We start from the raw sequence: 22821 nt of genomic DNA on the forward strand, positions 1-22821 counted from the left end.
AAGTGTATAATCAGCTATATAGTCCTGCTATCATCTATCTGTTCACTGGATCATAGTGAAAATAATTACTAAAATGAAAATGAAAAGTTGCATGAGTCCCTTCTCCCTCTAGAACAGCACAAAGTCTATACGCTCTCCACATCTCTTGCTCTGGTCTTCATACTCCATCCAGTGGAGCCTGGCCTCACGCTCCCAGCATGCATGAAGCCCCACCCACAATCCCGCAGACCCTACTCCCCTCCCACACACTGCAGGGCTTACAGGGCCATGGGCAGCTGTGGGAGAGGGCAGAAGGTTTGTTCCTGGTTCCTTAGACTACTTTTTGCTCAAAACTTACTTTTTGGGCACTTGGGTGACTCAGTGGGTTAAGTGGCTGCCTTTGGCTCAGTCATGATCCCAGGGGCCTGGGATCGAGCCCCACATAAGGCTCCCTGCTCAGCTGCAGAGTCTGCTTCTCTCTCTACCCTTGCTCATGATCTCACTCTCTCTCTCAAATACATAAATAAGATGTTAAAAAAAAAGAGAAACTTTTCTTTTACATGGTAATTAGACTGAATGGCCCTATTACTCCTCAATTTCAAGTACATTAGGGTTGAAGTGACATTTTGTGAGCCGGTATAGGTCATCTCATATGTTCTAAGTTCTAATCCAGGAAAACAGTCTGGAGGTTCCTCAAAAAGTTAAATCTAGAACTACCCTATAATCCACTGATTTCACTACTAGGTGTTTACCCAAAGGATACAAAAATACAGATTGTAAGGGATATATGCACCCCGCTGTTTATAGCAGCATTATCAATAAAAGCCAAACTATGGAAAGAGCCCAAATGTCCATCAATTGATGAATGGATAAAGAAGATGTGGTCTCTGTAGATACATGATGGAATATAACTCAGGCATCAAAAAGAACGAAATCTTGCCATTTGCAATAGTATGGTTGGAGCTAGAGGGTATATGCTAAGCGAAACAAGTCAGTCAGAGAAAGACTAATACCATATGATTTCACTCATATGTGGAATTTAAGAAAGAAAACAGATGAACATATGGCAAGGGGAAAAAAAGAGAGGGAAGTAAATCATAAGAGATTCTTAACAATAGAGAACAAACAGGGTTGATGGAGGGAGGTCCGTGGGTGGGGGGCTGGGCTAGATGGGGGATGGGCATGAAGGAGCACACTTGTGATGCACACCGGGTTTTGAATGAAGTGGTGAATCACTCAATTCTACTCCCAAAACCGGTATTACACTATGTGTTAACTAACTGGAATTGAAATAAAAATCTGGAAGAAAAAAAAGAATAAGTTCTAATCCAGTGACACAGAAATAGACTTTTTGGAATATGACTTACTAGTTCACCGGAGTCTGGCTGACACATGATGTTGTGGCAGATGTTCCCATAACTAACTGCGGGAGCTGACTCAGGGAGGGAATCTAGCCAGTGGACAAACCCACTATCTAAATAGTCTTAAATAAAGGCGAACACTTGTAAAGGCACAGACTTTAGGCGCCAGTTTTGAGCTTTGGGCGTTGCAGCGTTTCTTTCGAAGTAAGAGAAGATCTCACCGTGTCTCTGTCCACACGTCTGGTACACTATCCAGTAGGCCTTCCGTGGGTCATTACCGAGCACCTGCTCTGTGCTCTGGGGCATAGCGCGGGGAATCAAATAGATGAAGCGTCCACTTCCCGGGGCATCTGGTCTACCCCTGACTCTTCCGTGTAGGCGTGGTCTTCCTCACCTGTTCTCAGGCAGGGTCTCCCCAGGAACCCCCAGTCCGGGAGCATACCTTCCTACCCACCCCGGCCCCCACGCGCGCGCCATTTGCAAAATCCTCTTGCTCCTCCGCATGAACGTTGCCTTCTTCTGCGTCAAGGAGACGTGAGTTTGCACTGACCCACCGTCCCTTGGTGCTTTGCAGCTGCAGCAGTTCTTCGGCAACATGTTGGAAGAGCACCAGAGGCTCACGGTTCACGCCAAACTACAGACAATAAAGAACAAAAATCTGGAGAACAGAACGCGCGATGCCAGGATGACGGCATGGCTACGGAGGAACACATAACCGGCGCCCCTGCGGTCTGCGAGAATGGATTTCGCTCACGCTTGTGTCTCCCAGGGCTTCGTGAGCCTGGAAGGCCACATGTTTTGTTATTGGAATGTCAGTCACGTTTGCTCCTCAGAGTCCTTCCTGTTCTTCCCTGGCTGTCGCGTTGGGCCCTGAGGCTCTGTGATTCCCAAGGACGTTGCCAACCCAGGGGAAGATTTTACTCCGTGTGGGGCTGCGAAGCCACAGAATTTACTCTGAGTGCCTTGTAAAAACAAATTTACCTTTGAAAGCCTTGCTTATTCTGTTGTGAAAGCCAGCGGAATATTAGATCATTGGCCAAGTGAGCACATTTTCTTTTCTGAGGGAAAACAGCAGACTTGCAATACTCTAGGGTTTGTGTAGTTCGACATTTAAAAGCGTCATGAGCAAATAACACAACAGTGTAAAGAAAGAAACCAGAGAGAAAGAATACTCACTAGGACATAGAGAAGCCGAGGAAACAATGTTTTAAAAAGAAGGAACAGATAATTCTAGGAGCCACATGAAGTGATTTAAGGGCCAGGAAAGTGCCTTCTGCCCGTTTCTCTCTTCCCACAGGGGCCTGTCACATCGTGCCACACGTTACAGGCCACTCGAGTTTACGGTGCCACAAAAAGAGCCAGGATCACAGGATCCGTGAAGTGCCCTTCTGATTGTGGAGGCTGGAAGGACAGGAAGGAACCTTCCTGAAGCTGGAGACTGCATCCCCCCCTGTGGCCTGGACACTCGCTCAGCCCAAGTTTATGAGCAAAAATAAGGATGGCGACAGACAGTAGCCGTGAGGGACTTATCTTCAGCACAAAGGGAAGTGGTCAAATAGAAAGAGAAGGAAAAGGCTAACCAGAGCAGACTCTTTATAGCTCCGCACTCAGGGGACGAAGTCGGAAATGTGGTTTCATGTGGCCAAATTGAACCTGCTTGTAGTGGGGACTACTTTAAACGTGTTCATTAGTTACAACGTAGGGAATTGGCTTAGCTCTGTTTCCCCGGATTAAATCAGGACGGCCGAGGCAAAGCAGCCCGCTCTAGACTTGGTGTGTGTTTGATTTCATCCTGTGTTTTCATTTTGATTTTGGTTTTGTAGAATGGGGGTAAAACTGCAGATCTCCGATCTACCTCAAAGGGATGTAAAGAGTAAGGAAGCCGTTAAATATGTTGTATGAGCTCAAGGCCCTAGAGCTCAAGGCTCTAGGGCTCCCCCCCCCCCCTTGTATAAGTCGATGCAGCCACAAATGAAAACGCAAAACCAGAGTTGGCTTTTGTATTCGCTTCCCAAGAAGGCACTCGCTGAGTGAGCGGGAGGCCATGGGACGTGGCCCCGAAAACCAGCCAAAGCACCGCCTCCTCAGACTTTGACCATGGGTCCTAGGTCAGAGAGTTTTTTCTTTAAATTTGGAAATGTACACCTTAAGCAATAAAATATTACCATGTGTTCAAATTGTTGTGTGCGAGGTATCTTTCAGTTTTTCTAGAACATTCGTTCTCTATTTTCTATCATTCCTTTGATCACAGCCTCAACTTAGGGTAACCGTGCCACATGTCTTCTCTCTTGTCTTTCTCTTTCTCTTCTTCCTCTCCCTCCTTGTCTCCCTTGGGCTCCCTTCTCCCTTTCAGTCACCTCTGCCTGCCTCCTGCCTGGCTGTCTGCGTCCCCTTCCTCGTTCTTGCCACCCCGCTGTGCCTTCAGAGGTTCTGACCCTGGTCACCAGGTGCGGGTGACACCAACAGTGTCTCCTCCCACAAGAGGAGCAGCTAGGTGTGGCGCTCCAGTTCATCTGTTGAAAATCAAAATCCAGTTACATCTTAGCTTCTGTGGTAATTAAACAGCACTGAAAGTGTTTATCAAATGCCCAGATTTTTGGTTAATAGTCCTTCCTCTAAATAGGAAAAAGAACTTTGAATAATGTACATTTTTTCTTACAAGAGGAAGCCAGTTGTTCCAATTGGCATGACATTTTATTATATTGTACTTATACTTAGTATAAAATGCAGTAATTATTGATTGATTACAGTGATTGCAATAAGGGAGCAAAACTGAGGCAGATTTGTGTAAACAGTGTAAATACTTTATTAACCGATAAGCCAGCCTGTCTGTTAGCACCCCAACTATAAAACAATTTCTCTGACCCATCCAGTGTACCCAAGTCTGCTTTATACTGTTCGCCCTAGAAAAAAGTTAACAAGATGGACACCGTGGTCGTGACTTTTTCTATTCCGTAATTAGAAATGTAAAGCTTTCCTCACAGTCTTCAGCTCAAACCCATTCAGTGACTTCCCATCGTTGACTCTAAGTGAGAGAACAAATGCCTTGGTCTGGAAGACTCGAGGTCGTCTGCAATTTAGAGCTCTGGGGTCGAGCTGCACAGCAATTTTTTGTGGACAATGAGGGAAGAAGGAAAATGAGATGCGATAAGGGAGATCTTGATTTCTTTTCCTCTTTGCTCCAACAAATGCTATCTTGCTTCCATCCAAACTCTAGCAGGATTAATATGTCCGCAGCAAAGCCTTACGTGGGACTGGGAGTAAAAACTGCCTCCCCCACACAGAGAATCGGGAATCAGCATTCGAGACCTCGTAAATATTGCCTCCAGCCCGCTCTTCTCTGAAATACGACGACATTCAGCAAGGATATTTTTTACAACACACGTATCGAGGAATTACTTGGGCTTTTCCTCTTCTCCTCCTTTCCTAAGCAGGTTGGTGCTTAAGGGGAGAGCAAGGCAGACCTCTACACCTAGGAGAGCCAAGGGGGAGCTGTGGAGCCCCATGACCTGGAATGGGTAGAAGAGCTTGGGTGGGCAAAGGGGGAGTCTACGCCGTGGGGGAACATCTTAGTGCAGGATGGCAGAGCCCAAAGAAGTGAGTAAGGATAACTACACAGTGCAGGGAGGGGGCTTATGACATAGAGAGTCAGAGCCCAAACAAGGTGAAAACGGGGAGCCCAAGTCCTAGTGCGGTGAAGAGGACTTCCCGGGCCAGGGCAATGACCCAGCAGGAGGTGTGAGAGCCTGAGGATGGTGAGGAGGACATCACGTGGGGTGGGGCCAAGCAGCAATGAGAGCTTGGTTACCCCAGGCGAATGAGTCAAATACAAAAACTCACAAATGATAATAAGACCCAGGCTTCTCACTGTTGGAGACGAGCATAGCAAACATGCAGAAGAGGAGATCTGGAATGAACCTTTGGTCATTGGATTGGAATTGGAGGTGCCAATGTGAACAGTCCTCAGTTCTCAATACAGGGCTAGAGTCATACATAGAGAAGTAATGTGTGTAGACACATGTTACTCTTTCTCTATATGTGAAGAGATACACATATATAGATACAGGTTTGGATATAGATAACATGGCAACATCGACCCTACCTTCTCAACTGAGGGGGTCTGGGAGCAGCGGCATCCTACCAACAGCATGCATACAGCCAGTGCTGTACCAACCAGGGCTCCTCGGAGAAATGGCTGCTCTCAGGGCTTTGATGGGAAAAGGACAATTTGAGATGGAACATCTTTTTGTACCAAAAGACAAGGAGGTGCTCAAGGAATGGTGGGGACATATCAAATCCCGATCCTTGACAAATCTACATCACATGAATCGAATCATGAGGAAAGAGCAGACAAACCCAAACTAAGGGACAGGCCACAAAATAGTCTTCAAAAGGTCATGAAAGTAAAGGAAAGATGCAGCATCATTTTAGACTGAAGGAAGTTAAAGATACAGGACAACAAAGTGTAACATGTAATTCTGAACTGGATCCCTTTGCTATGAAGAACATCACTGGGACAACTGGAAACATTTGAATGGAGTCTGAGGGTTAGAGACTGGAAATGTATCAATGGTGATTTTCCCTCTTGGACAGCTGTGTTATATTTAGGTAGAAAACAACCCTGACCTACAACCAGGGATATTTTCTACCTAAACAATACACACCAGTCCAAGTGGGAAAATTAATACACATCAAGGGGTGAATGGGGCATCAAGGGACAACTTACTCTTAAGGATCCAGGAAAAAATATATTTTTCTTGTAATTTCAACTTTTCTACAAATGTGTGATTAAATAAACTCAATTTAAAAATAAATACAAGAATTATTTTTTAATCAAAATGGCAATATATTTTTCTTGCAAACAATTTTCTCATTTAAACTTGGTAACAGCCAGTCAGAGTCTTAAAGTTTATCTGTTAAACATTTTAATAAGCACGAACTGAAAACATAAGTTGTCCCAAAAGATTTAATGTCTTGTTTCAGCCAATATTTTCCATCTTAAACCAGAGGGACTGGGGTACCTGGCTGGCTCAGTCGGTTAAGCGTCTGCCTTCGGCCCAGGTCATGATCCCAGGGTCCTGGGATCCCGCCCCGCATCTGGCTCCCTGCTCAGTGGGGAGTCTGCTTCTCCCCCTCCCTTGGCCCCTCCCCCCTCCCTTCGCTCCCCTCCCCACTGCTTGGGCATGCACATTCTCTCTCTCAAATGAATAAAAAAAATCCAGAGGGACTAAACACTTAAAATATAAAAAACAATGTTACTCAAAGTTAACAAAGCTATATAAATCTAAAATAAATGTAAATATTAAATTTTCAAATACAGTTTATTTGAAACTTGTATGCAAGTGTGTAGCATTTATGCTTGCGAAGTTGTAAAACTTAAGACTGAACTAAGTCTTTTGGAAATGCCCCTTTACGTACATGGATGAGGGCGACCTTGAAGCCACTATGGCAACAACTTGACTTAATCTACGCTACAGTAATACTTAAGTTATATGTTACCATTTCACACAACTAGTGATAAATGGTACTTAAGTCTAGAAGTCGTATAGCATACAATGCCTGCTACAGAGCTATGTATGCTTAAGTATGACTATCTTGATTTAATAAAAACTCTCTGCGAGGTGCATACACCAGTTTCTTCTGTTACTTTATTTTCATTGGAGAAAATTGAACCAGATGAATAAAATCTAGTTCGACTTGGGTGCTGTAAGACGACTTCAGAATTCCAAATGGGATTTAGAGGCACGGAAGGAAAAATGGAGACCCCTGCTCTATTTTAAAAATTCATATCTTTGGATCAGAACGTTCCAAATAATAAATTACAGACTTCCTTTTTTAATAGAAACTTTTCCTGGCGCGCCTGGGTGGCTCAGGTCAGTTAAGCACCTGACCCTTGATCTCAACTCAGATCTTGAGCTCAGGGTCATGAGTTCGAGCCCCATGTTGAGCTCCATGCTTAGTGTGGAGCCTACTTAAAAAAAAAAAAAAAACTTTTCCTATCCAAACTGTATCCTTAAAAGTATGTTATAACTTTGTTTGCTAAAAGGTTACTTTGTGAAAAAAGGCTATTTGTGTAGGTGTGTTTATGGAACCCAGTGTATGTAGGGGAGCGTGCATAACTAGTATGTGTGCGAACACCTGCCTGACCTAGACTAAACTGCATGTTAATTTTCTTTTCTTTTCCCCCTGGTAAAGAAATAGCCACACAGACAAGGCAGAGATGACTTCTCTCTTTACTTTCTCCTACGAACAATGCCAAGCTGCTCAAAGTGTTCTATTGTGATGACTTGCTGCGTCCTGGACCCTGGACAGATCAGAAAAGGGAAGGGGTACTTACTAAGCTTGGTGTTTGCATGAGTTTCTTCTTTTCTGCCCTCACAGTAGTGATCGTCCTATGATTTAGAGCGGCCCCTCCACCTTAACATCTCTTACTTGGGATCAACACAGCCTGAGAGTTTCATTGGTTCCTGTGAAGCCAGACAATCCTTAGTAATGCTAAGGGTCTGAAGCCTCCCTTAGGAGATTGTCCTAAGAATGCCCCAGAGCAGAGAATAGGAATGGTTTCTTTCAGAAGGTGTTTCTGAGCCTTCCTAATGTGACTTCAGTATTTATGAGCAAGACGAGAGTACTTATTTCTTCTATAAGGTTGATGGTCTCCCTCATCTCTCCCTGCCCCCGCGCCAGACTTTACAGAAAATACACTCCTTTTATAAATAAGTGTAGAAGTTTGACCCTCCCACCGGAAGTGGAGTGATGCAGTAGAGAAAGTTGTGGTCAGCAGGGAAACACCTGCCCAGCGAGGGCCCTCCACGAGCCATTTACTGAGCTGTGTGCTTCCTCTTACCCTCAAAATACCCTGTGAGGCAGTGTGTCCGATAGAAGCGATTTTCATGTTAGGGATTAAGAGAAGTCAAAAAGCAAAGGAACCCCAAGTTAGAGCACCGAAATCAGCTCTCCCTGTAGGGCTGGGGAATAAAGGACAAAGGTTGCAGTTACCGGAATGCAGAATTTGGGGCCAGGAGTATAATTATCTGTTTCCTTAGAGTCCATCCAAGTGTCCTCATTGCAAATCTCAGGGTCTCAGTCCTCCTCAATCAATGGCCAGACTCTTTCAGTCTGGACTTGGAAGGCTGTGAATTCAACTTGGGCTGAAATGCTGCGTCCCATAGAGCAGCTACGAGAATTAAGTGCTTCTTCTAGAAATGCCTTTGCAGTTCTCCGGTTATCTAAGACTGGAGCTGGTCATTTTCTTCCCATAAGCATCCAGTGTACACAGAAGGAGCCAGCCACCCCACGTCCTTGCAGTGACAGTGGCCTAACACAGCAGCCACTGGGTCCCTGAAGGCACTTGCTTCCTTCAGTAGGGGACCTCATTGTAATTAATCTGATTAATGGCGGTGTCGGCGCCATGTCCAAGGCCACGGGCATGATCAGAATCCCACCTTGAGAGTCTGTTTCCTGGGAGTCTGGTGCCAACAGTCAGGGTTCCAGCAGGAGAACAGAAACCGGGCTCTGCTTTTTTTTCGACCGAGAGAATTTACTGTTTTTAAAATTGGCGTATAAGGAACTGAAAAGGTGAAAGTTAACAGTAAGAAAAGACCAAGAAAAAAAATAACTGCAGGAAAGAGCTACCACTCCCGGGGCGGGGACAACGAAGGGAAGAGGCAGGTGCTGCTCAGAGAAAGAGCCGGCAGAAGGGAGACCCAGACCTGGAGGAGGGGGCCCCGGCCAGTGTCTGCTGGTCTTTTCAGGGGACACACCAGGCTGGGTCTAGGAGACCAGAGGAAATGTCCCGAGAACTGGAATCCAACAGCCACCATCAGGAGGAAGAGTTATTGCTGGGGCCATGCTGGTAGTGCAGGAAGCAGAGGACCACTGGTCCCCACTGCAGTCTTCCCGTGACCCTCTGCGCCCCCTGCTGGCAGAGCTGGCGAAGTCCAGGTGTGGTTCGCAGAGTCAGATCCTGACATCGCACCGCGGAAAACAAGGTGAGTCTGGAACTAACAGATGGTGGCGTAATACCCAACTCAGGTGGGTGGAATTGTTCCGATTTTAACACACGGAGGCGGGGGTGGGGGTGGTAAGGAAGGCTTAAGGCCACAGCACTAGCAGAGGCAGAAGCCAGAACTTAAAACCCACTCTTTTACTGCCAACTCGCATTTACTTTGGGATTTTCTTTTACCTTTTAATTTAGGACACAGTTAAGATACTATTATATGCCAACAAGCCTCATCTAAAAGCTTTTAATCCGCACATACCTACTGTGGACCAGAACTATAATAGGGTGTCAGGTAAGCAGCTCTTGGAAAAAACAGCAAAACTTCATGCAGGCATGACCATTCAAAACCAAAAAAACCCCACTTCCAAAGAATGATTTATGTAAGGAAGTTAAATGTGGACTTGTATGGAAAAGAAGCTTAAGGCAAATGCATTTAAATAAGTTGTTGCATCTACTTTGCAAACACTATTAACAGATTTTTAGAGAATGGTTCAAATTCTAAAATAACTAGCTTCATGCTGTCAAGTCATTATTTGCTTTGGCTTATGATGGCATTTAGAAATTATAGATTATAGAGGCGCTGGGCTGGCTCAGTCAGAAGAGCATGCGACTCTTGCAGGAGGAGTTAAGATGGCGGAGGAGTAGGCGACACCTTTTTCAGCCGGTCCCCCGAGTCGAGCTGGATAGGTGCCAGACCAGCCTAAACAACCACGGAACCAGCCTGAGACGCAGGAAGACGCATCTGGATCTCTACAAATGAACATCTCCAGCGCTGAGTATTGAGGTACGAAGCGGGGAGCCGTGAAACCGCGCACAGATATCGGAAGATAAACGGAAGGGGGAGGGAGCTGCCGTGTTCGGGCGCCGGGAAGCGGTAGCCACCTGCACGGGGGAGCGGGCGGGGCTTGTGGTCGGCACCCGCGAAACAGCAGACTGAGACCGTGAGCCGGGTGCGCGCGCCACCAGGCATCTCGCGGAACCCCGGAATCCCGGTGCGCTCACTGGATCCAGACTGAGACCGGGAGATCCGGGAGCGCGCGCGGGGCGGCTGGCGGCTGGCGGCGTTAGAAACACAAAGGACAGAGACGCGCCGGCCCTGGAAGTGAGGGCTGGGACGCCGGGTGTGGGGCGCACATCCCGGGACGCTGAGGGTTGAGCAGCACCAACAGAAACAGAGTTAAAGTGGCCAGAACATCAGTGGAGAACGGGCCGCAATCCCTCTGTTCTGTGACAATGCAGCCTCTGCTGCTCTGACCCTCAGAAGAGGCACAGCAAACCGCCAGGGAAAGCCGCCAGAGAACAAAAGCCTGGAAATACCGGCTCAGAGAGTGCCCATCCCCATCCCCCCTCGCAGGGGATGCCGAGACTCTACCCAAACAGGGTTGCCTGAGTATTGGCGCGGCAGGCCCCTCCCCCAGAACACAGAAGGCGGGCTGAAAAATCAAGAAGCCCACAACCGGGGCGCCTGGGTGGCGCAGTCATTGAGTGCCTATCTTCAGCTTAGGGCATGATCCCAGCGTTCCGGAAAGGAGTCCCTCATCGGGCTCCTCCGCTGGGAGCCTGATTCTTCCTCTCCCACTCCCCTGCTTCTGTTCCCTCTCTCGCTGGTTGGCTGCCACATAAATAAATAAATAAAATCTTTAAAGAAGAAGCCCACATCCCTAAGATCCCTATAAAACAAGGGGCACGGCCTGGGACCCAGTCAATAATTTGGGCTCTGGACAACCCCGCAACCTCTCATCAGAATGATAAGAAGGAGAAGCCCCCCCCAGCAAAGAAAAGACAGTGAGTCTGTGGCCTCTGCCACAGAAATAATGGATATGGATGTAACCAAAGTATCAGAAATGGAATTCAGAGTAACGATGGTCAAAATGATGAGTAGAATTGAAAAAACTATTAACGAAGGTTACTGAGAATATAGAATCCCTAAGGACAGAAATGAGAGCGAATCTGACAGAAATTAAAAATTCTATGAGCCAAATGCAGGCAAAACTAGAGGCTCTGACGGCCAGGGTCACTGAAGCAGAGGAACGGGTTAGTGAATTGGAGGATGGGTTAATAGAGGAAAAAACGAAAATAGAAGCTGCTCTTAAAAAAATCCACGCCCATGAATATAGGTTACGGGAGATTACTGACTCAATGAAACGATCCAATGTCAGAATCATCGGCATCCCCGAGGGGATGGAGAAAAACGGAGGTCTAGAAGAGATATTTGAACAAATTGTAGCTGAAAACGTCCCTAATCTAGCGAGGGAAACAAACATTCGTGTCCAAGAGGCAGAGAGGACCCCTCTCAAGCTCAACCACAACAAAACTACACCACATCACGTCATAGTGCAATTCGCAAATATTAGATCCAAGGATACAGTATTGAAAGCGGCCAGGGCAAAGAAATTTCTCACGTACCAAGGCAAAGGCATCAGAATTACGTCAGACCTGTCTACACACACCTGGAATAAGAGAAAGGGTTGGGGGGGGGGCATTTTTAAAGCTCTTTCAGAGAAAAACATGCAGCCAAGGATCCTTTATCCAGCAAGGCTGTCATTCAGAATTGATGGAGAAATAAAGACATTCCAGAATCGCCAGTCATTAACCAATTTCGTAACCACGAAACCAGCCCTACAGGAGATATTAAAGGGGGTTCTATAAAGGTAAAAAGGCCCCAAGAGTGATACAGAACAGAAAGTCACAACCGATACAAACAAAGACTTTACTGGCAACATGGCATCATTAAAATTCTCTCTCTCAGTTCTTAGTGTCAATGTAAATGGTTTAAACGCTCCCATAAAACGCCACAGGGTTGCAGATTGGATAAAAAGAAATGACCCATCCATTTGCTATCTACAAGAGACTCATTTCGAACCCAAAGATGCATTCAGACTGAGAGTAAGGGGATGGAGTACCATCTTTCACGCAAATGGACCTCAAAAGAAAGCTGGGGTAGCAATTCTCATATCAGATAGATTGGATTTTAAATTAGAGACTATAGTTAGAGACGCAGAAGGACACTATATTATTCTTAAGGTAAGTATTCAACAAGTGGATATGACAATTATAAATATATATGCCCCCAACAGGGGAGCAGCAAGATACACAAGCCAACTCTTAACCAGAATAAAGAGACATATAGATAAAAATACATTAATAGTAGGGGACCTCAACACTCCACTCTCAGAAATAGACAGAACACCCTGGCAAAGACTAAGCAAAGAATCAAAGGCTTTGAATGCCATACTCGACGAGTTGGACCTCATAGATATATAGAACACTACACCCCAGAACCGAAGAATACTCATTCTATTCTAATGCCCATGGAACATTCTCAAGAATAGACCATGTTCTGGGACACAAAACAGGTCTCAACCGATACCAAAAGATTGAAATTATCCCCTGCATGTTCTCAGACCACAACCCTCTGAAATTGGAACTCAACCACAAGGAAAAATTTGGAAGAAACTCAAACACTTGGAGACTAAGAACCATCCTGCTCAGGAATGACTCGATAAACCAGGAAATCAAAAATCAACTTAAGCAATTTATGGAGACCAATGAGAATGAAAATACAACAGTCCAAAACCTATGGGATACTGCAAAGGCAGTCCTAAGGGGGAAATACATAGCCATCCAAGCCTCACTCAAAAGAATAGAAAAATCTAAAATGCAGTTTTTATATTCTCACCTCAAGAAGCTGGAACAGCAACAGAGGGACAGGCCTAATCCACGCACAAGGAAGCAGTTGACCAAGATGAGAGCAGAAATCAATGAATTAGAAACCAGAAGTATAGTAGAGCAAATCAACAGGACTAGAAGCTGGTTCTTTGAGAGAATCAATAAAATTGACAGACCACTGGCAAGACTTATCCAAGAGAAAAAAGAAAGGACCCAAATTATTAAAATTATGAATGAAAAAGGAGAGGTCATGACCAACACCAATGAAATTGGAAGGATTATTAGAAACTATTATCAACAGCTATATACCAAAAAGCTGAGCAATCTGGAAGAGATGGAGGCCTTCCTGGAAGCCTATAAACTACCAAGACTGAAACTGGAAGAAATTGATTTCTTAAACAGGCCAATTAATTATGAAGAAATTGAGTCAGTGATAAACAACTTTCCAAATAACAAAACTCCAGGCCCGGACGGTTTTCCTGGGGAATTCTACCAAACATTCAAAGAAGAAATAATACCTATTCTCCTAAAGCTATTTCAAAAAATAGAAACAGAAGGAAAGCTACCAAACTCATTCTATGAGGCCAATATTACCTTGATCCCCGAACCAGGCAAAGACCCCCTCAAAAAGGAGAATTACAGACCAATTTCCCTAATGAATATGGATGCCAAAATCCTCAACAAGATCCTTGCTAATAGAATCCAACAGTACATTAAAAGGATTATCCATTATGACCAAGTGGGATTCATACCTGGGATGCAAGCGTGGTTCAACATTCACAAATTGATCGGCGTGATACATCATATCAACAAGAAAAGACTCAGGAACCATATGATCCTCTCAATTGATGCAGAAAAAGCATTTGACAAAATACAGCATCCTTTCCTGATTAAAACCCTTCAGAGTGTAGGAATAGAGGGTACATTTCTCAATCTCATAAATGCCATCTATGAAAAGCCTACAGCAAATATTATTCTCAATGGGGAAAAGCTGGAAGCCTTTCCCTTAAGATCAGGAACACGACAAGGATGCCCACTCTCGCCACTATTATTCAACATAGTACTAGAAGTCCTTGCAACAGCAATCAGACAACAAAAAGGGATCAAAGGTATCCAAATCGGCAAAGAAGAAGTCAAAATGTCTCTCTTCGCAGATGACATGATACTCTATATGGAAAACCCAAAAGAATCCACTCCCAAACTATTAGAAGTTATAGAGCAATTCAGTAAGGTGGCAGGATACAAAATCAATACTCAGAAATCAGTTGCATTTCTATACACGAATAACGAGACTGAAGAAAGAGAAATTAGGGAATCCATCCCATTTACAATAGCATCAAAAACCATACGTTACCTTGGAATTAACTTAACCAGAGACGTAAAGGACCTATATTCTAGAAACTATAAATCACTCTTGAAAGACATTGAGGAAGACATAAAAAGATGGAAAAATATTCCATGCTCATGGATCGGAAGAATTAACATAGTTAAAATGTCCATGCTACCCAGAGCAATCTACACTTTCAATGCTATCCCAATCAAAATACCGAGGACATTTTTCAAAGAACTGGAACAAATAGTCCTTAAATTTGTATGGAACCAGAAAAGGCCCCGAATCTCCAAGGAACTGTTGAAAAGGAAAAACAAAGCTGGGGGCATCACAATGCCGGATTTCGAGCTGTACTACAAAGCTGTGATCACAAAGGCAGCATGGTACTGGCACAAAAACAGACACATAGACCAATGGAACAGAATAGAGAACCCAGAAATTGACCCTCGGCTCTTTGGGCAACTAATATTTGATAAAGCAGGAAAAAACATCCGGTGGGAAAAAGACAGTCTCTTCAATAAACGGTGCTGGGAAAATTGGACAGCTACATGCAAAAGAATGAAACTTGACCACTCTCTCACACCATACACAAAAATAAACTCCAAATGGATGAAAGACCTCGATGTGAGACAGGAATCCATCAAAATTCCAGAGGAGAACATAGGCAGCAACCTCTATGACATCGGCCAAAGTAGCCTTTTTCATGACACATCCCCAAAGGCAAGAGAAACAAAAGATAAAATGAACTTATGGGACTTCATCAAGATAAAAAGCTTCTGCACAGCTAAGGAAACAGTAAAAAAAAACTAAGAGGCAGCCCAGGGAATGGGAGAATATATTTGCAAATGACACTACAGATAAAGGACTGGTATCCAAGATCTACAAAGAACTTCTCAAACTCAATACACGAGAAACAAATAAACAAATCAAAAAATGGGCAGAAGATATGAACAGACACTTTTCCAATGAAGACATACAAATGGCTAACAGACACATGAAAAAATGTTCAAAATCATTAGCCATCAAGGAAATTCAAATCAAAACCACACTGAGATACCACCTTACGCCAGTTAGAATGGCAAAAATAGGCAAGGCAAGAAACAACAATTGTTGGAGAGGATGTGGAGAAAGGGGATCCCTCCTACATTGTTGGTGGGAATGCAAGTTGGTACAGCCACTCTGGAAAACAGTGTGGAGGTCCCTTAAAAAGTTAAAAATTGAGCTACCCTATGATCCAGCCATTGCACTACTGGGTGTTTACCCCAAAGATACAGACGTAGTGAAGAGGAGGGCCATATGCACCCCAATGTTCATAGCAGCAATGTCCACAATAGCTAAACCGTGGAAGGAGCCGAGATGCCCTTCAACAGATGACTGGATTAAGAAGTTGTGGTCCATATATACAATAGAATATTACTCAGCTATCAGAAAGAACAAGTTCTCAACATTTGCTACAACATGGACGGCACTGGAGGAGAAAATGCTAAGTGAAATAAGTCAAGCAGAGAAAGACAACTATCATATGATTTCTCTCATCTATGGAACATAAGAACTAGGGATTGGTAGGGGAAGAAAGGGATAAAGAAAGGGGGGGTAATCAGAAGGGGGAATGAAACATGAGAGACTATGGACTATGAGAAACAAACTGAGGGCCTCAGAGGGGAGGGGGGTAGGGGAATGGGATAGACCGGTGATGGGTAGTAAGGAGGGCACGTATTGCATGGTGCACTGGGTGTTATATGCAAGTAATGAATCATCGAACTTTACATTGGAAACCGGGGATGTACTGTATGGTGACTAACATAATATAATAAAAAATCATTAATTAAAAAAAAAAAACCTAAAAAAAAAAAAAGAGCATGCAACTCTTGATCTTGGGGTCGTGAGTTCGAGCCCCATGTTGGGTGTAAGGATTACTTAAATAAATAAAACTTTAAAGAAGTTATAGATTATATAGGAAGTATAGCCTAAGGATACTTCATTGATAGAAATAAACTTTACTGATGTAGCTATAACTCACGAATATGCTCATATTACTCATGAACGCTAGCTTAAGCAGAAATGCTCTCTTCCTATGGTTTTCATAAACCATGTGCAGCCATAGAAAGGATTTAAGTTAATCCAAAGTTTAAAATATAAGAAATTTAGTTCAATACAATTTCTAAAAGCAGATGTCAAATTTGTGCAAAATATTAGTGCTTAATTTGCTGATGCATTTTGAGTGTCCTTATTGAGATTTTCCATTTAAAAACAATTAATGGTTTTTTTCTTTATATATATTTTCCCTCTTTCTTTCTTTCTTTCTTTCTTTCTTTCTTTCTTTCTTTCTTTCTTTTCTTTCTTTCCTTCCTTCCTTCCTTCCTTCCTTTCTTTCTTTCTTTCTTTCTTTCTTTCTCTTTCTTTCTTTCTTTCTTTCAAGTAAGCTCCACACCCAGCACGGAGCCCAAGGCAGGACTCAAACTCACGACCCTGACATCAAGACCTGAGATGAGATCAAGAGTCAAATACATTGTTTTAAAGATTTTATTTGTTTATTTGAGAGAGAGAGTGTGTGCACATGCAGGAGTGGTGGGGGGAGGGGGATGCAGACTCCCCGCTGAGCAGGGAGCCCAATGCAGGGCTTGATCCCCAGGACCCTGGTATCATGACCTAAGCTGAAGGCAGAGGCTTACTCGACTGAGCCACCCTGATGCTCCTATTTTAACCATTTCTAAATGGAAAAGTCTCCTCCTCTGAGCATTCTTTTTTCTGGCCAGTAACTTGCATTAGTGATTTTCTCTAGGGCTTCTTGGAAGTATTTTATGGATTCTACAGCTGTTGATGAAGTATAACCAATCCTTGATTATGTCGGCCACCAACGAGGGTGTGGGTGGGGGATGGGAGGACTCAGACCAAGGAAGGCTCAGCATGGCTCTTGTCCCCAAACTCGATTTCATTAAGACAGCTCAAGTTTTGCTGGTTTCACATGTTGGGGTTGATTTAGAGAAAAATCTAAAAACGATGTTTGAGAACTGAGGGACTACATGATCTCCAGAGCCCTTTCCAGGTGGGGCATCACACTGACATCTCACTTGTTCATTCCTCAAGGCTCTTCTACGCCTGTGGTCTTGGGCTGCAGATTCCGTACGTCCTGCGCTTCTCAGACGCCCCTCACTTACCTATGAAATGACTCACCTATGGCTGTAGAAGAGGTCAAATTATATTTAAGGGACTCGAAAATTCTGGAGCCAGTGTCCACTTGGACTGATCCTTGGTCCACAAGAAGCGTGCTCTCCGCAATGGCATTCTTGAAGCGGTAAGGATATTTTCATTCCGGATTGAGTTTTTGCGCCATCTGCTGGGCGTGTTTATTTTGCACATACTATAAGAACTGCGTTTACCCTTAGAGCTTTTAAAATATGGATTACTACTTTTAAAAATTGTAAAATATATGTTTATTCTAGGAAATGGGTCAGTGTAGGAAATAATAAAGGGTAAGACAAAAATCCAGAGACACCTGCTGTTTTAATGACATTTCTTTGTACACACACACACACACACACACACACACACACAAATCTATTGTCTTTTGGTTTTGGCTTGTGTTTTTTAAACACAAATCTGAGATCAATGCTACATTGGTTTAGGCTGTGGCAGTGGTAAAAGGAGAGGACGCATTGCAGATCTAAGATTCATGGGGAGGGACAATTGGGTGATTCACTTTTCCTAAAGAAGGCAGGAATCTTAGGTTCCAATTTAATCAGGCAAGGTGGAATAGAGGCAGGGTTAGGGGAGTGGGTGAGATCCTGGAAGAGTGCCTCACATTGCTCAGAATCACAGGTAACAGATCCCCAAATTACTAATTCCAGCAGTAAGTGTAGCTGGCCGCTGAGACACATATCATAGAACAGGGAGGCCTTATAGATCCAGGAGGGGACAGACATGTGTATAGAACTAACTAGAAATATAAGCTTGGAAACACAGAAGCAGGGGTGCTTATCCTCACCGAGCAATGGGACTTCGAGAAAAATGTAAGTGAGTCCTGGAGGTGGGGCCATTCTTGGCATTTAGGAATGGCTAATGGAAGTCAGGTTGATGGAAGGATGCAGTGACAGTGAGCTGGGAAAGGTGACTTAGGTCACATCATAGAAGTCCTGAAATACGTACTGAGAATCACAAAGCATCACCAAGGTGTTAAAAGAGGAAAGCGATGGGGGCACCTGGGTGGCGCAGTCATTAAGCGTCTGTCTTCGGCTCAGGGCATGATCCCAGTGTTCTGGGATCGAGCCCCACGTCAGGCTCTTCTGCTAGGGGCCTGCTTCTTCCTCTCCCACTCCCCCTGCTTGTGTTCCCTCTCTCGCTGGCTATCTCTGTCAAATAAATAAATGAAATCTTTAAAAAAAAAAAAAAGAGGAAAGTGACACAATGGGACCCATTTTAGGAGGACGTGACTATGGTCGTGCTTTGTGGAGATGTGAAGGACCGAAGGCAGAGGAAACAGGTTTGAGTCTGAAGCTGGCCTGGTAGATACAGGGGAGTGTTAAACAGAGATGATAATTCATTAGTCTGTGCACCTAGGAAACAGAGCGCAACCAGAAAACCACAATCCGAGAATAATTACTGCTAAACAAAGCAAATTTGGACGCAGTCGTGAAAGACGTCGGAGAATAAACATATGGTTCTGCGGCTCTTTCACAAAGCACAGACTTCCACATTGCCTAGGGCACCCTGACGGAAACTGGAAACCCTTGGAATCACAGCCTCAGACGGGCTTCCTGGGCATCCCTGGGGCCTGAGAGACACCATGGAGTGACAGAGAAAATGGAACAGAATGGGGACATGAACAGACAAGCTGCTTTGCTGCTGGAATGGTAGGGAAGTAGAGGCAGTCAGCACTGCATGTACCAACATTGATCAGTGACAGGACCAGGCACATTCCAAGCTTAATTGTAAGCCAGGAGCACGTACAGAGCCTTATGCCCAGAGCAGGGGATTGGTGGGAAAATTTCCATGTCAACATACCTCTCCCCATTCCACTCCCCCGGGTTCATCACCCCAGTCCCTCAGTCCCTCTTCCCATTATCCTTCATCAGATAGCTGTCTCAGAAAGAAGGGCCACCATGCAAGGACTTCAGGTAATCAGAAAAGATCGGCATGGAATCTCCACAGAGGCATTGGGAGAAAAATAGCAAAAAAACTGAGAGAATACATGGGAGAAGAAATATATCACAAAGCAGAAGAAAATATGAACAAACTTCAACATGGAATAAAAAAATTCAGAAAACATTTCTTCTTTGAAACAAGAGATCAGATACGACTCAAAAAGAAATATGATAAAAGGAGAGAAGATAAGAAATAAATCGAGCTGGCAGAGGTAGACCTAATGAGATTTATATCCACAAATGCTTATAGTAGGGGGAAAAAAAGGAATGAAAGCTAATGAGTTAATTATACATCTTAAGACAATCATAGAAAAATAGCACTAAACATACCCAAAATAGAAGGCATGAAATAGAAACAAAAATATAAAAATGAAATGAAATGAAATGGAATGAATGAATGAATGAATGAATGAAAAGAAGGAAGGAAGAAAGGGACAGACAGAAATTTAGAAAGAAAGAAATAGGGAGGGAGGGAAAGAAAGAAAGAGAGAGCAAGAGAGAGGAAGGAAGGAAGGAAGGAAGGAAGGAAGGAAGGAAGGAAGGAAGGGAGGAAGGAAGGAAGAAAAAAGAAAAAGTTTTTCCTCGACAGGATGAGAAATGTCTGAGAAGGCACAAATGGAACTGGGAACAAAAAGGGAGACAACTGCAAAAACTTCCAACATGAAAGAAAGCATAATGATGTTTTCCCATTTATGTCAATAACTTTGAAAAATTGGAAGAAATGGTTAAGCTTCTAGAAAAATGTGATTTACCAAAATTGTTTCCAGGAAAAAAGAAATGCCCTCTAGATTCTCATTTTGAAATGTGCTTTCTTAACCATCACTGTGTACCTTTCTTCCTGCCAACAAATGCATTTCCATCATATCATTTTAATGGCTACCTTGAATTATATAATTTTGTTTGGTAATGACATTGTTACATTTAAAAAAATATTTTATAATTTATTTTAGAAAGGGAGAGTGCAAGCAGGGGGAGGAACAGAGGGAAAGGGAGGTGGAGAGAATCTCAAGCAGACTCCATGCTGAGCAGTGAAGCCAGAAGGAGGTCCCGCCACAGGGCTTAATCTCACTACCCTGAGATCACGACCTGAGTCGAAAGCAAGAGTCGGTTGCTTAACCGACTGAGCCACCCAGGCACCCCCAAAGTTGTTAAATTTTTACTCTCCCAACCTAGCCACTCTATAACACAGCAATTAATACAAGATGCTAAATTTTTGCTAAGAGCTTTATCTTTCCTTAGAAGACATTCCCCAGAGTAATTGCTGGGTCAAAGGTGCCTATTTTAAAGCTTTTTTTATGCACTACGTGTCCATAATTTTTTTAAAGCACGACAGGAAGGCATTTCTAGAAGAGAAAAGAACAGAGACAATTTGCGGTCCAGCAAATACAAAATGTGTCTGGAGAATGGAAAGGAGTCCATGAAGTAATACATGTACTATGACATTAGTAAATGAGATCCGCACAGCTGTATTTACGTGATAGTTATACTAATAGCAATAGTAAATATACAGTCATAGCAGGCAATACAACACTAACAATAGTAAAACAATTCAATTAAAAAAAAAAAACTGTTCACCTGCACATCATATAAACTTATACCGATCTCTGTTCAGGTGAAACACTGTGTAAAATTATTTGACTAGTTTTCCAGAACAGAGCTGCTGGAGCTCTTGAAGCTACATACCTCTGCTTACTCTCGTTTCCCTTGCCTCATGCCGTCTGCCTGCCAACCCCTCCAATTCAGTCATTGAGAAAGACCTTTATTAGAGTCTGTATAAATATGCAGATGATACTCAGGGCACTTGTGGTTCAGTCTTATCATCACCCGGACAACCCCTCGACCTCCTACTAGACCCTTCTGAAAGAGGTAGGCTTCTACATTTAGCTCTTGCTGAGAGCAGCTCCATCCCCCTAGAATGCCCTTCCCACTCCCTCTCTACCTGGTTTTCCCTGTTCATTTTTCAAGATTAATTCCATTGCCACCTCTTCTCGGGAGCCCTCCCTGATACCTCCCTTCCCAGGGAAAGCCGCCAGTCTCTCCACTCCCTCCCCTGGCCCCGGCAGTGTCCAATTGCGATGCACCTGTAGTATTTATTTGATTACGTATCTTCTTCTAGACTTTCGAGCTCTCTACAGAGGAACCACGTCTTAATTGTGTTGTTACCGTTGCTGGCCGATAACAGGTATTTAATCAATGCCTGCTGCGTGCATGAGGGAAGAGTAGCGGTAGTAGGTATCCCCCTCCCAGGGCACCTCCCGAGAGATGTCCCACTGCTCCTGGCTCCGGTTATCAGCTCCAGGCACTCACTGTCTTTTCAAGTCTGTCTTCGCAAAAGGACAACTCATGACAGCTTCATAGTGTGACAGCATCTTAATCAAACACCAGCCACGATGAGCCTGCCGCGATAGTACCCAGGAAATAGGAAGTATTCTCAATTGGATTTTTTCATCAGTCGGTTAACAAACCCGTGAGAGCTTGCACAGTAGCTGTGGAGGAGGGTAACACATTTCGCCAGATAAAGCCGGAGCCTTTCCTACGGCAGCCCTTCCCTAGATGTTCAGGACTCTCAGAGCCAGGGACTTCTTGATACCTCGTAAGCCACGCCCTATGTCATATGGAATTGATTGAAATTATTCGGCTACAAGTAACAAGTTGTCTCATATCCTCATGTCCTACACTAGGTAGTATACTTCCTTACACGGAGGCTAAGTTCTCTATTGTCCTCTGTTATGTTCATTAAATAATAGTCTGTAAATCCCTCCATATCACTACATGGAGATCTCCCTCACTCTCTCCTTAGAGATGCATCGTATTCTATGCTTATGGTGCACATGGAAATACCATGGTTTCTTCAACCACTTGCCTCTATATGGGCATTCCAATATTTTGAAATAATAAACGATACTACAATAAAGAAGCTGATGAGCTGTGTTACTGATAAAGTACAGTGTATATTACAAATTAATATACAGCTAGCTACAAACTGATCAAATAAGTTAATGCAACTCACAAACATAAAGATTTTTACTCTCCAGGAATTAGTAAGTGAACTGAGGCGTGTTTTAGTATGTGAATCTTTCATTTGAAAAAGCAGTCAATTTTTGGGATGCCTGGGTGGCTCAGTTGGTTAAGCAACTGCCTTTGGCTCAGGTCATGATCCTGGAGTCCCAGGATGGAGTCCACATCAGGCTTCCTGCTCAGTGGGAAGTCTGCTTCTCCGTCTGACCCTACCCCCTCTCGGGAACTCTCTCTCTAATAAATAAATAAAATATTTTTTAAAAATTTAAAAAATGAAAAAGCAACCAATTTTAAATTACATTCAATTTATTCTCCAGAAAACCT

General features: G+C 43.8%; 2 protein-coding genes across 4 annotated transcripts in view; both read left to right on the top strand.

The window, feature by feature from the left end:
* The window catches only part of LVRN (laeverin), a 91189-nt gene extending 82569 nt beyond the window's left edge, over positions 1-8620 (top strand). For 2 of the 3 annotated variants that reach the window (XM_057307296.1, XM_026507796.4), the window contains exon 20: positions 1915-3517. In XM_057307296.1, coding sequence (XP_057163279.1) covers positions 1915-2055 — 141 coding nt within the window. In that variant the 3' untranslated portion in view covers positions 2056-3517. Of the gene's footprint in view, positions 1-1914; positions 3518-7535 lie in introns of those variants that run through there. The other variant, XM_057307295.1, reaches the window with a different exon arrangement.
* Positions 8621-9867: 1247 nt separating this feature from the next.
* The window catches only part of ARL14EPL (ADP ribosylation factor like GTPase 14 effector protein like), a 31044-nt gene continuing 18090 nt past the window's right edge, over positions 9868-22821 (top strand). The window contains exons 1-2 of the mRNA XM_048221117.2: positions 9868-10123; positions 17426-17633. The gene's annotated coding sequence lies outside the window, so the exon portion shown is untranslated. The remainder of the gene's footprint in view (positions 10124-17425; positions 17634-22821) is intronic.

This window comes from Ursus arctos, unplaced genomic scaffold (assembly GCF_023065955.2).
Source record: "Ursus arctos isolate Adak ecotype North America unplaced genomic scaffold, UrsArc2.0 scaffold_5, whole genome shotgun sequence".
In the NCBI taxonomy this organism is placed as follows: Eukaryota; Metazoa; Chordata; class Mammalia; order Carnivora; family Ursidae; genus Ursus; species Ursus arctos.